The following is a 17,758-nucleotide window of genomic DNA, read 5'->3' on the forward strand; positions in this document are numbered from 1 at the left end:
TTTCTAATCGTTTTGAAGTTAAAACACAGTTATTATCTTAAATTTTAGTTGTTTTTGTTTAAAATGATTAAGCAATTAAACAAATACATACATAAAAACATGAAATATCATCAAAAACTTATATTGTTAAGATCAAAATTCAAATTGCTGAGATTGACTTTTTTTATTTAGTACTTACAAAGTATTCTTCTAAAACATTTTTTGTAAAATTAAAAATTGAACAAGTTTTATATATAATCAAAAAACTTAGACAAGAAAGTTCACTATCAACAAACATGATGTTTCAATTATTTCTTATTAGCAATACATAAATTCATTGCAATTATTTAATAAATCCATTTCAAAGATGCTTACTGTTATAGTCAACCACACACTTAAGTAGCGGGTCTCCATAATCAGGATGATCAAAGTTTCTTTTGTACCTGTCTTATTGAGTACTGAAAATTTAATCTAAGATTTCAGTTGTTTGCTTACTAAAAATGCTCTATATTGCAGCCTAAAGAGCAATAAATTCAAGAGTATGATAAAATACTACATGGGGTTTCGGGGTGATTGAAGCTGGAAGCTGAAGATTTGAAATCTCAAAATGTTTGAAATGTTAAACATGTAGTATGTAATGTGAATTCGAAACAGGAGCCATCAGCACTTATACCATACTTTAAACCTCATGACAATTATTGTTAACAAACTCTATACCATATTAAGTTTGTAAGTTTATTTTGAAAAGTAATGGCACTCATTGCGTTTAGGCCAAATATTTAACTTTGATTTATAAAGATGATAGAGACCACATCAAAAAAATCCTTTATTTATTTCATATTTCCTATTTCTTTACCGATGAATACTTTGTACTGCATCCTAAAGGATTTGAAGTTCCTCGGAGTTTCTTGATCTTTGAGCTCTTCAGATTTTGCATCACACTGGCAGCAAGAATGTTTCCTTGAGTGATATTGAATACCATTGGTGATATTGGCTGAGTTCATGTCATATGTAATAAAGAAAGGCACATGAGTTGTCCCAAATAAACTCAAACTTTGTTTGATATTTTCATAAGTTTCTGAAACATTTTCACTATCAGCAACCAGTAGCCTGCGCTCAGCAATTGTTTTTTGTTCTTCAGCCAACATGTTCTTATTAACTAAGGTTTAACTTGTTTTGAGATTTGAAGAAAGATCATCCACCATTAATATGCATTTAGATCAGACGTGGTGAAGTGATGCCTGTATCTCTGAGAAGTAAGTAAACAATTTTGAAAGAGTTTTCAGTTTTTTAACCAGCCGTTGTAAAACTTTCCTTAAACTTCATTTTAACAATATTATAATATATGAATTAGATATATGATTTTTATCTAAAAGACCAGATTTTAACTTGAATCATGTCCTAAGTAGTTAGAGAAGTCCTTGGTGGTACTGAACTCTGGATGTACCTGGTAAAATAGTGGCAACTTTACCACTTTCTCTGCTCATCCTATTTTAGTCCTGTTGAGAGGATAGGCTTTGAGTTACTTCAGAGGAAAACAGTGATGAAAAAAATGATCTTTGAAAAATAGCTCCAGCACAATGTTATGTTGGTAAATATTTAATTGAAATTTCTCTTTACCAGATTAGGCTGTTGACTGCTTATGCTTGGTTACTCTGATATTAAGAATTTTCCTTGAAAGTAAGAAATGTTCATTTTAACTTTTTTTTAACAATAGCATAAACTTGGTTAAATCAATAAAAAAGTTTTAGGAGATCCTTAAATAAAACACTACAAGCTTAATAAAACTTGAATTTATTTAAAAACCTGAAACTCTGCCAAAAAAACTGCCATAAATTTTGAAGGCTTTTTCCACGTTATTGGCTCCTTATTTTAGGTCCTTGAACTCAACCTACAAGTGTTAAAAAGCTGATTTTTTTGATCAGGATTTAGCAAATAAAAAGTATTTTTTTGATCAGGATTTAGCAAATCTAAAGGACTTTTCATGATTTTTTAAAATTATAAAAAAGGAAAGATTAAAAAAAATAAAATTTATTAACAATTGGGCTTCTAAGTCTGATCATTGAGACAAACTTCCTGGAAAAAATCAAAATGTGTTTTTTTTTAGTAATAGAGATTAGATTTGAATGCTTTCGTCTAGTGATACTAAGACCTTGTAGATTAATGCCCCATAGATCTTTTTTCAGTCCTCAAAGTTGAGGTTGGAACCAAATTCTGGATAAGAATGAGTTCAATGAATTTCGGAGATAATTCAAAACAATATTTCAAGATTTTTTAACTTTTTTTTAACATTGTAGTAATTTGAAGAATATACAAAAAAATTTGATAAAATCTTTAAAGCTATTGTTATTTAAAACCCGTTATGCCTGTAAAAATGGTTTAAATTTGTCTAAGAAAGAAAAAAAATAAAGACTGCAGATGTGTTGCAAAACTTCGTAACTTTTATCATAAAGTATTTGGTATAGGAATTAGAAGAAAATGTCTAATTGATTTTTATACTTCTTGGGAATCTGTTTGCCTCAAGATCTCTTCTTGCTGTTCTCAAGAAAAACCTTTAGCAAAGAATCTGAGTGAGCAGATATCTTAAGAACTGCTGAATATTTGGGATAACATCTTTTGTAATTTTATTATGTTTTACGAAATGGCATAAAGATCAAAATAATTCTAAAGCAATATTGTAATTTTTTGTTTTTTGTTTGGATAGTTTGAGATGGAATGACTCTAGAAGCTATCTGCAAGTCCTCAATGCGCATCTATCATTTGTTGGTAGCCTACTCTTGTCCTTGTTTGTGGCCACTAATAGTTTTCTTTGGTCAATCCAGATGTATGAGCCTAACTTTATTCATACTTATTTCTTTAACATCAATTCACTAGAAATCGTCACACTTTTATGCAGAGTAACCCATTCTTTTGACTTCTAAAATATTTGATGGTAATTTAAAATTATACAAAAAAAATTGATAACTGCAAATGACACTTAAAATCTTTTCCGCAATAAAGACATTTTACTTTTTGTTTATCATTAAACATCAATTTTTTTTTTGCTTTATGTTACTCTTTAAGCTCTTTGCTTTAAGTTACTTTAAATTTTCTGTGAGTTATTGAAAACAAAACACTTCTTTTGTAGCAATTTTAAATCAACATTATTGGAATAATGGTACCGTTAAAAACAATGAGTTTAAAAAAATGGTATTTTTAGTGATGAAAAACATAACTTTTAATTATTTTTGGTGATTTTATTAGGATTTACTAAGTTTAGGTGATTTTATTAGTTTTTAGTCACTATAAAAGGTATTAAATTAAAAAAAAAAATAACAATAAACTACTTATTTAACGCTCTATATAGGGAGAGCACTATAAAGTAGACTTGTAAATTAAAAAGAAAATAATAATGAAGTACTTATTTAGCACTCTCTAAATATAGAGAGCTTATCTGTAAATTAAAAAAAGGGCTTTTATCTATAGTTTTTTTATCTATAGTGTAGTTTTTAATTAGTTTATAAGGTATTAAATTAAAAAGAAAATAAACTACTTGTTTAACACTCTAAAAAGAGAGCTTTTATCTATACAGACTAAGTTTTCTTATTCCTTTAGCTGTTGAATTTTTTTTAGAACAAATGAAAAAAAAAACATGTTTCCTGCCAAACATTTTTACTACTTCAGCAAATTTATTGGGATTGAATGGAAAAAATTTGGATTATTTCTTGAGGTTACTAAATTGGAATTGCAAAATATTGACTCATCAAAATCTATTCATGTGCTAGAAAAACCATTTCAAATGTTGTGGGTGTGGTTTGGTAAACAAGAAAATGGATCCTGGGAATTTTTCATGGATCAATTAAAGGAATATGGAAATCTAACATGGATAAGTGAAGCTAATAGTATAACAGGTAATGTAAATATAACAGGTAAAATATATATTACAGTAGTATAAATATAACAGATAATATAAATATAACATGTAATGTAAATATAGCAGGTAATATAAATATTGAAATCTGCTAAAAAAGGTTTTAAGTATGTTACTATAGTTTTTTTATTTATTGGAGATAAAATTTGAATGTAAAACTTACCTTTTGATAGATAGGTTTCTTTTGTATAAAGATAATATGTTCGTTAATAGTGCAAAAGTTACTGGGTTAAACCTCATTAAGTTAGTTTAAAAAACTGTGCGCAAATCTGTAATACTATGTTGTTTACACTATTCAATTTCTACTATTCCTTAATATGTCAATAAATATTTTAAAAAAAGTTTTCTTTGTTTGTTTAGAAATGCTCAAGCAGATCTTATCACCAGGTTTGATGTTTTTATAATAGAAAAAAAGATTGCAATTTTAGAAATTAGTTTACAATCTGTTTAATAATTGTAGCATTTTTCTGCCATGACATGTGGAATTGTTTACATTGCTGTATAAATTCCTCTAAATAAGTCAAGACTATTTAACAGCTAATTTACAATAATAACATTTAAGCAACATTTATTTAAATTTAATTGGTCTAAAACAACAGAAGTGAGCATTTAATAAACAAGGAAAAGCAATCATTTCAAAGTGAAAGAAAATCCGATTGAAATGTTACTTCTCTTTTGCTAATAAAAAATTCTCTATGGAAGATAATGTTCCCTTTGCTCAGAGATTAGATAAGAACCAGGTGATTAAATAAAAGATAAAATAGTAGTAGTTTTACAAAGTAAAGTTCTTTAATAAATTTTTGAAGGATAGAATCTAAGTTCAATAGTTTTATTTTGAATTTCAGTTTCTTGATGGGTTTGAGTTCTTTCCTATCTCTAATTAATATGGCTATCAAGGCTTTGATTTTAAGTTGATTTTAAATTAATTTTAAATTAAATTAAAAAATTTCATTTTAGTAAGTGAAAAGATTGGTGCTATGAAGGATTGTTGTCTCAAAGATTATCATATGTTTTTGAGTGAACTTTTAAGTAAAAGGTGGTATGTTTTTGGAGTAGAGATGCAGCTTGATTTGATAGAGTTAGATGAGATCAGAAAAAATAATAAAAGTTACACTGATTGTTCCTTTGAAATGCTCCAAAAGTGGGGTAATAAAACACATGATACTTCTTGGAGAGAATGTAGGAAACAGTTAATATGTAATAAAGAATGGAATAGTGTTATAGGAATTATGGATTCTTACATAATAGAAGGTAATAAGTATGTATATTTCTTAATTTATGATAATTTTAAGTTAATTCATGTGTCATTGCAGAAAAACTATTTTTAGAATTTTGATATTTAAAATAAATTTTAGATATTGAAATGCAAAAGTTAAAAATATTTTTCAGTTACAGTTACTCTAAGTTTTAATTTTCTTTTGCAGAAATAAAATTATCAAAAATTTAAACACTCAGACTTTAATGGAAAAAGGGGTGGATTACTTTTTGATGTGTCTGTTAACAACAGAAATATTTTCTTGAGGATGTCCACTGTGTTTTATTATTTTATTATTAAACCATTGTCAAAGGTGTTACTTTGATATTAGGCAAATGTTTTCATCCTATGGTTAGTTCAAAAGTATTTAAATATGTTTCCAAATATTTTTATTCAAATGTTTTATAAAAATGTTTTCAAATGTAGTTTAACCTGGGTCTTAAATGAAGCAAAATTATACAAAAATTTCAAAAACAATCATTCTCATTAAAAACGTCTTAATAAAAACTATTATAATAAAACCTTAAAAAAAAAAGCCTGTCATTTTTTGGTTAAAAAAAATTTTTATGCAATAAAATCTAAATTATTATGTGTTATATAACTTTTAACTAGGTGAAATGATCCATATGGCATTTGGATATGTTGGGGTGGATTTTTATTTTTAGTTTTCAGAAATGGGAAAACTCTCAGCAAATCTTTTAATTTATCACCATATAAGATTGAATGTAAGCATTGTTTTTGAAATAGATTTAAATATATATTCTAAATTTAGCCATTTTCTATATTTTTACTTACATATTGTGAAAAAAAAATGGCGAGAGATATTTAGCATAAGATAGACATAAAATTTTAAAATAGTCTAATATACTTCAGGCGCGGATCCAGGAGTTCGTAACTGTGTGGCCAAATTTTATTTTCACGGTTGAAATTTTGATAAATGATCGATGTTTTAATATTTTATCGCGGCATTTATTGATTGAATAAAACATCGGTAACGTATAATAAGAACCGTTTTGGCCATGGCAGGAATCTCTATAGCCAAAATCCGTAAATTACGGCAGACAAATTTAAATTTTTAGGGATATTCCTTAAGAAAAAAAAACCGAAAACTATCTTGGCTGCCGTTAAATTTAAACTATGTGGCCATTGCCACAATGACCACCCATTAGATCCGCGCCTGTACTTGTACTTAAGCAAAAAATAGCATGAGATAATTAGCATAAGATAGAGAAAATTTTTAAATAGTCTTGTATACTTGTACATAAGCAACCAACTTTGAACAATTCAAAGTTGAACAACCATAATAGAAATTTATTTTAAAGTTCTAAAATCTCTCTTTTGTAAAACCTGAATAATGGAAAATCCAGAATTTTCCCACGCCATCTGAGGGGAAAAGAAATTATGCAAAATTGGATCAATTCGGCTAGCAGAATATGTTTACTTTGATGTTCAGAAAACAAACAGTCATTTGAAGTAAAGCATGTTCAGTTTCTGGTAGAGTTCATTGTTAGAGTTGATGCATCACTTTGATTTAATAACAAGTAAAATTAGTGGGTTGAAGGACCAAACCGCATGCTAAAGCAGTTAAAACTTGTTCGTCATCAAAGACAAGAACTAAAAGACATTGTAATGCCTTATACTCACTTATCTTCATAAAAATGTATACAGAAATTATTTTAAAGTTTACACAATGGAAACTTTACAAAAAAAAAAAAATTCAATTAAAGTTAAAGTTGACTTATTTAATGACAAAAAGGAACTAAAAAGCACAAGATAAAAATGGACATAAGATACCATAACAGAGCACTCTACATGCTTCATTGTAGGCACCTACACTTTGTAGGTGTATTGGTTGATTCAAAATACATCTACATAGAAATGCATAGATTTTATTTGGATTTTGTAGAAGGTTTTGGTAAACTTAAAATAGCTTAACTCTTACTTGATGAAAGCTGTTCATGCACTTAGTAGTTCTTTTTTGACCTTCCAGATTCTGGATGATGTTGGATGCTATCTATCATTTTAAAAGTTTTCAGTATATTTCTAAGACATATCTCTGGTATTAATAATCTGCTTGCTATTTCTCTGTTTCTGATCCTAGAGCCATTCTTCATACCTATTATCTGCTACGTTTTTGCTACACTTCTTGGTTTTTGATGTATCTTAACTTTCAAATCTTCTCAAATCTAAAAATAATAAAAAGTAATAAACAGTTGAACTTGTTAATGAGCTGTAGAGAAATATTTTGGCTTTCACGCAAAAAAAAAGGAAAAAAAAAAATTTAACAAAATATGGGTGCTTTTTTAAGATGTTTTGTTAAAAAAAACTACCAAACAACCTAATGCATCTATCTTTTTTGAAAAGATTGTGTATATATTAGAATTAATCAACTAAAAGTCATGAAAAAGTTCGAGCTGCCTAATCTTTGATGCAGAAAAGAGCCCAAGATTATATTCTAGGTGACTGATTTGGTACAAAATTCTTTTTTTGAACTTCCTAAAGAGGCACACATTCATTGAAAAGGTCAATTTTCGTCCCAATTTCTACTATTGTTTGGTCAAAATGTTTGTGGAATCTCTAAGTATTAACCATTTTTTAATTATTTTTTTTTATTAAGTATCAGTTGTCATTTGGTTCATGATTTGAGGGGGTTCTTTTCAGCACCAAAGTATTTAACTTACAAAAAGATTTCAAAAAATTGCAAAATCAACCATTTTTTAAGGTTTCACTTAAAATGTATGTGAGTTTTTAATGAACCAAACATTTACAATCAAGATTGTCATTAATTTACAAATCATATAAAAAGTATATGGGTAATCATATAATTTATTGTGCATTGTGATTTTATTACTTAACAATAGTTAAACGTCTATTCAGTATGCATAGCAGTAGTTAAATGTGTGTTATGACCACCTCAGGAAGATATATCCTAGCAGTGATACTTAAGTTTAAGGGTATATCTTTCAGAAAATGCTTTGTCATAATTTGCTAAATAGTTTTAATATTTTTATGAGAAAAAATTTCAGTGTTAAATTGAAAATATGCTTGAGATTGTTATTGAATTTAAACATTCTTTAAAAAATTGATTTCAAAAAGTTCAATATTATCTTGAGTTTGAACAATCATTTAAAGGTTTAAATATTGTAAATGAATGCTCTGAGAAGATGGTAATATTAGTTCAAGACCATATCAACAAAGCTAACTCAGAAGAAAAAAGATACATTTCTGTTTACCCATGTTAGCAAAAGAAACAACTATTGGTATGAGGGTGGGTGATATCAGGGGTCTGCGTAAAAAGTCTAAATTTGCTGCTTAAAATTAAAAAACAACAACATAAGTTTGATAAAAATAACTGATTTTTTAACATACTTTAAGTTTTTTGAAATCCTTTTTAGTAAATTAAAAATTTCTTTATGAAAAAAGAGACCTCTTAAATCATGAACCAGTAAATTTTGGAGAATTTGTAAAGAAAATAATACTTGTTAAAAAAAAAAAAAATGTTCTTAGTACCAAATAGGTGTCTTAGTACCAAATAGAGGTCTAAACATTGGTTCTGCTTAAAATTATAAACCCCAAAACATTAAAAAAATTTTTCTCAAGAGTTTTTCATGACTTAAATTTGTCCAACTCTTATATATGTCTTAATAAATATCACACTCAGATATGTACATGACACACATTTATAAAAACTTGTATCTGTAAAAGACAACTTTGTAGAATACAAATTTGTTCTCTTTTATAAGGTAATGAAGGATATTTGAGAAGTCAGACTCAGCTGGATTTTTACCGGTACATTAGTCAATATCTTAATGAAGAATTAACAACTTTAAGTAAACATCTAGAAATTGATTATATTCAGTTAAAGTTGATATATCAATCATTTCCCACTCCAAAAGGAAAATACTTTGAAATATTACAGTTTTGGGACAATCAACAATATAGTGCTCCTAAATTGGATGACTTTAAAATAACTTTTGAAAAGATTGGTAAGAGAAACTTGGTTAAAAAAGCTGAGGATTTCTATGAAAGTAAGTTGAGATTTTATTATTTCATGATTTTTGAATTTTTTAAAAATAATTAAGAGATTTTATACATGACTATGCAGAGAGTTCTTGCATGACTTTATTGCAAAAAAATATAAGTTATCAAAAGAAAAACAGGTAAAGAATAAGGTATGTCACAACCAAGACAACCATAACTGCAATTTCTATGTTTATGAGTAGTAGTGAATCTAATTGGTTGTCCACTAGTCTGTTTAGTTGTCTAATTGTCTTGTTTAAAATCTTTTTGACAGGTACATTCAGATAACTGATTCACAGATTCTCCAATTGTTCTTTTCAAACAAAATTTGAAAACAAATAAAAAAATGTTCTATCATCAAACTGTTTGATAATAACATAAAAGATTCAGACAACTGATTTTAATAAAAAAGAATTTGGGCATAATCATATCTTTCACAGGTGGCCAATGCTTAAAATGAGATAAATGAATCCTTTTTCACAAATAAATTTAACAATAGAGCTGGAGAACTAACATGTTCTTAAGCAACAATAGAAATAATCTATCAATATAGAAATAATCCGGAATATAAAAGAGATAACTACTCTTAAAGAAAAAAAAATCATTTCTCCTTATATATATATATATATATATATATATATATATATATATATATATATATATATATATATATATTATATATATTTATATATATATATATATATATATATATTATATATATATTTATATATATATATATATAAATATATATATATATATATACATATATATATATATATATATATATATATATATATATATATATATATATATATATATATATATATATATATATATATATATATGTATATACAATACAATCCCGTTAACTCGGACTATGAAGGGGTATCTATTCTTTGTCCGACTTAGCGAAAGTCCGAATTAAGCAAAGCACTCGTTACGTCGGACTTTTATTTCGAGACTTATCGTTCGATGAGTCTCGAAATCTCAATAAGTCGGAAAATGTCCGACTTATTGAGATTTCGAGACTTATCGAATGATCCTCAATATAAAAGTATTATGTAGATATATATTGAACAATATAATCTTATGGGAAATATATAGTTTTGTATATATAATACATACTATAAATTAAAAAGGCCAAAGTTGATGTTAGTTTCAGTGACTCGCACAATTCTTTTTCAAATAGCTTTGAATCATTCAAAGCTATTTGAAATGACTCAAAAGTAATTAGTTTTCGAACGTTCTAAGTTTTGAATATTAATTGATATTTTTAAATTTTTAAAGTAATAGTTATAAACAAATAGAATTTAATCGAAGCTTAACTAAATCGAAAGCTCTCCGTGAAAATGTTTAGCTATGTTTAATTGTATTTGACGCCAAATTATTTTATTTTCGAGCGTTTAGAGATTGGAATTTTGATTGAAGTATTGAAAGTTTTGTTATTATACGCACTTATATGCAAATTCAAAATAAAAGTCCTAGTTAAGCGAAGTTTTTTGCCGAAGGTACCGACTTAAGCGAATGATTTTAAAGTAAGTTGATAGAGTTGATGTTCAAGGGGAATTGAAATTCCGTCTGACTTAATAAAATTCCGACTTATCCAGGGTCCGAGTTAACAAGATTCAACTGTATATATATATATATATATATATATATATATATATATATATATATATATATATATATATATATATATATATATATATATATATATATATATATATATATGTATATATATATATATATATAGATAGATATATACAGTATTGAACAAAACATTTGCAACCAAAATCGAACAATGCTAAAAAGTGTTCCAAATTTTACGTCTTAAAAACGAAACGAACTATACTACCACAGCAAACAGCTCAGGAGTCTGGAGTCATAGCAGGCCATGACATGAGCAATCAGCTGAAAGGTGACAGCACGCAGGCAGAATTTCGCTGACAAGTGCCATTTTGCAGCGGACAAAACAAGTGCAACTTTTTTGGTTTGTATTCAGAAGTTTCCAGAAGTTTCCAGAAGAAGCATCTGGAAGCATCCAGTAGCATCCAGTAGCATCCAGAAATATCCAGAAACATTCAAAAGCATCCAGACGCATCCAGACGCATCCAGAAGCTTCCAGAAGCATCGAAAAGAAGCATCTAGAATCTTCCAGAACAGGTTCACACAGGTTCATTTTACTATATAAGAGACATGTAAATCGACATGTAATTCAGTCAGTATATGGAAGTCAATCAAACAGTATTATCAAGACAGTTTATTATCAAGACAGTGAGTTTTATCAAAGTGTTTTATCGAAGAACATCAATACAAGAAGTGAAATACAACAAGTGTTTTATTACATCAATACAGTCCACATCCAACCAAGACGTTGTGTTCCACAGAGCATTATTGTATCAACACAAGGTAAATGTAACACGGTAAGCCTTGAGAAGCGTGATTAATTATTTTTATTATTTTTATGACTTCAAGTGCAAAAATGGCTCCCGATAGTCTTGGATTGGAACTAAGAACGAAAATTATTGGCGATTACAATTATAAGTGGAATGTCACAAAAAAGTATTTGTGACAAATATCGCGTGAAAAAATGGACCGTATCAAGACTATGTTCCAAATATCGTTCTACGGGGAAGTTGGCAGCAGATAACAAAGGTGGAAGACCGCGTTCCACCACTTCTAGAGAGGATTCTATGATCGTCAGATCCGTCAAGAAGGATCCATGGATATCATCAGTCGAGATACAAAAGCAATTAGAGCTGCCTGTATAAGACCGAACAATCAGACGACGTGCTGTTGAAGCCGGATTGTTTTCTCGACGCCCTGCAAAGAAACCGCTGATTTCACTAAAAGACCAGAAGAAAAGACTCCTGTTTGCTACATCTCATATTGACCGGAATGTGCAGAAATGGGGAACTGTCCTGTTCAGTGATGAATTGAAGTTCAACATCATTGAGAGCGATGGCATTTGCCGTGTACGTCGACCGGCCGGAAAAACGCCTCGATTTACATTACTGCCATAAGACCATGAAGCATGGGGGAAGCAATGTAATGGTCTGGGGGTGTTTTTCTGCTAACGGTCTAGGTCCAATACATCGAAACGATGGAATGGACCGTTTCATGTATAAAAATTTCCTGAAAGATGTTATGTTACTTCATGCTGAATGGAATATGCCAATAAAATGGGTTTTTCAGCAAGACAACGATCCGAAACACACTGCAAAAGTAGTCAAGCAGTGGTTTCAAGACAACCACCTATCAGTGATGGATTGGCTGCCTCAATCTCCGGATCTCAACTCTATCGAGAACCTCTGGGAGATCGTCAACCGCAGAATCAATCGTGAAGGTGTTCGTAATAAGGATCAACTGTTTGAACAAATCCAAAAGGCCTGGGCAGCGATTCCACAAAGTTTCATTGATCACCTGATCGAATCTATGCCTCCAAGATGCAAGGCTGTGATCGACAACAAAGGATTCGCCACGAAATATTGATAGCGAAATACAGCTTGGTCAACATTTTGTCGAGTTGCAAATGTTTTGTCCAGAAGGAAATCAACTTTTTTTAATACTTTTGATTAATTTATTGATTTTCGTGTACAAATAATGAACTTTGTGATGAATAAAACTTGAAGAACTTTGTCTCTAAACAGTTACATAGTTATTTCTCTAAATTGAAAAAATGCAGCACTTTTATATAAAGAAACTAAATTAGCATTATTTGGTTGCAAATGTTTTGTCCAATACTGTATATATATCATTGTATATACTTATATTAAGTTACAGTACAAAACTATTCTTCAATTTATTGTTTAGAGACTGCAGCAAGAACCAACAGTATTGATTTGAGTAAGCCAAAACTTTTCAAGTTGTTCATATATGTTGTGTTTTTTATTAGTAAAAGTAGCATACTGGAAAGTTAAAACATGATTCATAAAGGTGGCGCTTTTAAGCTGTTAATTAAACTATAAATAAAAAGTTTAATTTTAAAATCTAGAGCATCATAATCTAGATGAAGGAAAACCTTAAATTTCATTTTTACAAAAAGGAGACGAAGTGTTTTTATCCTTTTCTATTAAATACCGTATATACTCGCGTATAAGTCGAGAAATTTTGGACGAAATATTTACTCTAAAACAGCAATTCGACTTATATGCAGGTCAGAAAAAAAAAATTTATTCCTAGAAATTTTTTTTCGTATTTCTTATTTTTTGTATAAAAAATGTTTCATTTAATATTGATTTTGTATTAAGAATATTTTTTATTAAATTGTTAAATTAAAATGTGTTTTATTAATTACATTAAAAATATGCTTTTGAATGAATGTTTTTTAGAATGTTTTGTAGAATGTTTTGAAGAATGTTTCTTTTGAAATGCTCTTAACTAAATATTGAAACTTCTTTTCATAAAAAATGACAGGTTATAGAAATCAATATTTTTAGAGAGAAAGTTAATAATGCTTTTATTAAAAACTAATCCAAACGTCATAAAAACTTTCACTCCGAAATCCCACTTCGACTTATACGCGGGTTTCCAATTTCGGACCAAATTTTCACCCTAAATTCCCACTACGACTTATACGCGGATCGACTTATACGCGAGTATATACGGTAATTTTCCTTTAGTTCTAATTAGAATGAAGCTATTGCAAAATATAACTTGCATTAAGTAACTAGCTTTAAACTAAATGCTCGGCGGAGATAAAGATAAAGTTTCATGTTTTATCTAAAGAGATGTTCATGGAAATTGAATTAAAACTTAATTACATAAAATATACATATATATGTATATTTTAATTATAAAAAATTTTTAAAAAATATCTTTCTTCAAAGTAATTTAGGAAATGTAAAAGATAACTATTCTTATCGAAAAAAAGACAGTTCTTAAAAAAATAAGAAATAAATAAAAATATGTGTATATATATATATATATATATATATATATATATATATATATATATATATATATATATACGTATAGCTATATATACATACATGTATATGAATGTATGCATGTATATATCTGTATGTCTATATATGTATATTTGTTATGTATATATGCATGTATATGTTTATATATATGTATGTATGTAAATATATATATATATATATATATATATATATATATATATATATATATATGTATATATATAAATATATATATATATGTATATATATATATATATATACCTATATATGCATATATATGTATATATATATATATGTGTGTGTGTGTGTGTCTATTTATATATTTATTTATACATAAATACATATATGTATATATAAATGAATGCATTTATATATACATGTATGTAGGTAAATACATATATATATATATATATATATATATATATATATATATATATATATATATATATATATATAATATATATATATATATATATATATAAATAAATATATATATGTATATATATATATATATATATATATATGTCTATGTACATAATTATAAATATGTTTTAAATTGAAGTACATAGGACCTCATCAGAGTATAGTTTAGAGAATACAGCAAGAACCAAATATAAAGATTTGGGTAGGTCAAAATTTTTCAAGTTATTTACTTAAATGTAGTACTTTTTATTACTAAAAATAGCATAATAGGAACTTAAAACATGATTCGTAAAGGTTGTGGTTATAAACTGTTGTTTAAGCTATAAATAAAAAAGTACCCTTGAAAAAATCTAGTGCATCGTAATCTAGAAGATTAAAAACCTTAAAGTTGATATTAACAAAAGGGAGAAAAAGTGTTTTTTTATTTTTTTATGAAATAGTTTTTCTTTAATTTTGATTAGAATAAAAATTTTGCAAGAAATAACTGGCATTAAGTAAGTGTTATTATGAAAATAGTATTAAATTAAGTGCTTGGCAGAGTGATTGATAAAAGTTCATGGTTTATTTTAAAAGATATTTATGAAAATCAAATTAAAATTTATTGCAATAATTTAGTTACAAAAACTTTTCAAAAAAAAACTGTCTCTAAAATAATCAGTGAATTGTAAAAGTTAACGACTCTGACTGAAAAAAATTCGTTTCTCGTTATATAAATAAATGAGAAAATGAGATTTGTAATGTTTCAGAGCTCCAACTTTATTTTTGTGACTAAATAAGCCACCTTAAGTGTGTCATATTTATATACATGTATAAATATACGGGCTGATCTCAGAGATCGGTGCCGGACATAAAAGAGAGAATAGATAATAAACACAACATGGCGCTATGAGTATGTGAAGAAACGTGCGAAAACTTTTTATTATTATCTTTTCAACCCTGTGAATCGTTACAGATAAAATGACAGAAAGTGGTAAGGAAGGTTGTTTCTCCTCCAATCTTGAATTTAACTGTAGATAGATTAGCTGCATTTCGGTCATGGATTGAGGAATGGCAGGATTATGTTATGTAATCAGATTTAGAAAAGAAACCAGCAGCATATCAAGCTGCTATATTAAAATATACATTTTCTTCAGAAACTCGAAGCATTTATGAATCATTAAACCTAACCGAAAACGAAAAGACAGATCCAGCTATTAATTGGAGAAAATGGAAGTGTTTAGTTTGGTGAGTGTTTTGTTGATTTCTTAACAGAAGTAAAATTGTTAAGTAAAAACTGCAATTTTTGTAATACTGCAGATTGTTTTGGCAGTTTATTAAGAGATAAAATTGTATGTAATTGTAAATACAATTAAAAGTAAAATATGGAAAAATAACATTTAAAGTTGACACAGGTGCAGAGGTAACAGTTATTGGAACTAATCATTTAAAAAAGTTTGGAGTTAAAATTAAACATTTACATGTTACTAACAAACAATTAATAAAACCTGATCATAGAGCACTCGATTGTCTTGGTTACTTTCAAAAATCATTTTCAATTAATGGTCAGCACAGTGAATTATTACTGTATATGTTTGTAAGAATGTACAAACTGCTTTATTGGGAAGACCTGCTTTACAAAAGTTTAACCTGGTTAAAATAGACATTCCAGAAGGATTCATGTGTGCTACAATTACAAAAGCAAAATGTAGCATTATAGAACAGTTTCCATCAGTACTTAAAGAATTAGGGACAATTAAAGGTGATCTCGTACATATTACAGTACAAGAAAATGCAACACCATACCACATTGGAGCGCCACGCCGAGTAGCATTCCAACTACTTGAACCATTGAAGAAAGAACTTGAGCGAATGAAAGAAATAGGTGTTATCAAAATAGTTCATCAACCTACAGACTGGTGTCATCCAATAGTAGTCGTGAAAAAATCAAACGGACAGCTTCGTATCTGTTTTGATTTGACACAATTAAACAAAGATACAAAACTTGAATTCTATGAAATTCCGAGTGTAGATGATTCATTGGCGCAACTAGGAAATGGGTGTAAATATATGGCTAAATTAGTTGCCAACTCAGGATATTGGCAGTTACCAATGGATGTTGAAAGTCAATCAAAATGTACGTTTACTACACCTTTTGGTTGCTTCTGCCCAACAAGGGGTCCATTTGGGCTAACATCACTCCCAAAAATTTTTTTAGTATAAAAATGGATCATGTAAATGAAGATCTAAAAGGTCATAAAATTTCAGCAGAGGGAGTAAAACCATTGACCAAAAAAGTTGAAGCTATGCAAAATTTTCCAAGACCAACAAATATTGCAGCTTTTCTTGGTATGGCTCAGCAAAGACCCATCTCTTGCTAAAGTAGCTCAACCTTTAAGAGATATTCTTAGTTCAAAAACAGCATGGTTTTGGACTGACAATCATTCAAAAGCATTCAATGATGTAAAAAATAGTTTGACTAATCCACCCATCATGGCCCACTATGATGTTAAAAAACCTGTAAAAGTAAGAGCAGATGGAAGTTTGTTAAATGGACTAAGTGTAGTTGTTTACCAGAGTCATGATGGTGTATACAAACCAATTGATTGTGCATCTAGATTTTTGACTGAGAAAAATTATTATCCAATCAAAATGGAAATGTTAGCTGTAGCATGGGGGTGCACACGCATGTCAAAATATTTGTATGGTCTACCAAATTTTTTATTGGCAACAAATCATAAACCATTAATTCCCATATTAAATTACTATTCACTTATTGAGATGTCTCCGAGAATTCAACGCTTAAGAATGAAGCGTTGAATTCTCGGAGACATCTCAATAAGTTGAATTTGTTAAGATTTTCATTTACTGCAGAGCATTTTCCTGGCGACTTGATCACTGACGCAGATGCAATGTCTCGTACACCTGTATCTCAACCTACAAAGGAAGACGAGATAGCACAAAATGATCTTAACATATATGTTAATTCAATAATAAGGAAGAGGAGATAGCACAAGATGATCTTAACATATATCTTAATTCAATGCCTGCTACAGAGAGTCGGTAAAATGAAATTAGGAAGAAAACTGGAGAAGATGAACTCTTGAAACAATTGGAAGAAAGCATAATTTCGGGATGGCCTAATAAAAAAAATACTGTCTAGCTAATAATCAGCCTTATTGGGATTTCAAAGATAAAATAATTTGAAATTGTGATTAATTATTTCGAAAATATGAGGCATGTATGAAATATCTCCCATCAAAGCCAAAA

The 17,758-nt window shown here is 28.3% G+C and overlaps 1 protein-coding gene and 1 pseudogene across 1 annotated transcript in view; both read left to right on the forward strand.

Annotated features, from left to right (window-relative positions):
* LOC149881747 (uncharacterized) overlaps positions 1–17,758 on the forward strand; it is a 290,985-nt pseudogene that overhangs the window by 48,301 nt on the left and 224,926 nt on the right.
* LOC149881751 (uncharacterized) overlaps positions 1–17,758 on the forward strand; it is a 61,963-nt gene that overhangs the window by 3,516 nt on the left and 40,689 nt on the right. Inside the window, exons 2-7 of the mRNA XM_090065969.1 lie at positions 3,592–3,869; positions 4,250–4,276; positions 4,847–5,140; positions 8,888–9,172; positions 12,978–13,010; positions 14,652–14,714. Coding sequence (XP_089922095.1) covers positions 3,611–3,869; positions 4,250–4,276; positions 4,847–5,140; positions 8,888–9,172; positions 12,978–13,010; positions 14,652–14,714 — 961 coding nt within the window. The 5' untranslated portion in view covers positions 3,592–3,610. The remainder of the gene's footprint in view (positions 1–3,591; positions 3,870–4,249; positions 4,277–4,846; positions 5,141–8,887; positions 9,173–12,977; positions 13,011–14,651; positions 14,715–17,758) is intronic.

The sequence above is a fragment of the Hydra viridissima genome, unplaced genomic scaffold (assembly GCF_058129835.1).
Source record: "Hydra viridissima isolate aposymbiotic clone 2 unplaced genomic scaffold, HvirCarnegie_v1 scaffold_11, whole genome shotgun sequence".
Lineage (NCBI taxonomy): Eukaryota > Metazoa > Cnidaria > Hydrozoa > Anthoathecata > Hydridae > Hydra > Hydra viridissima.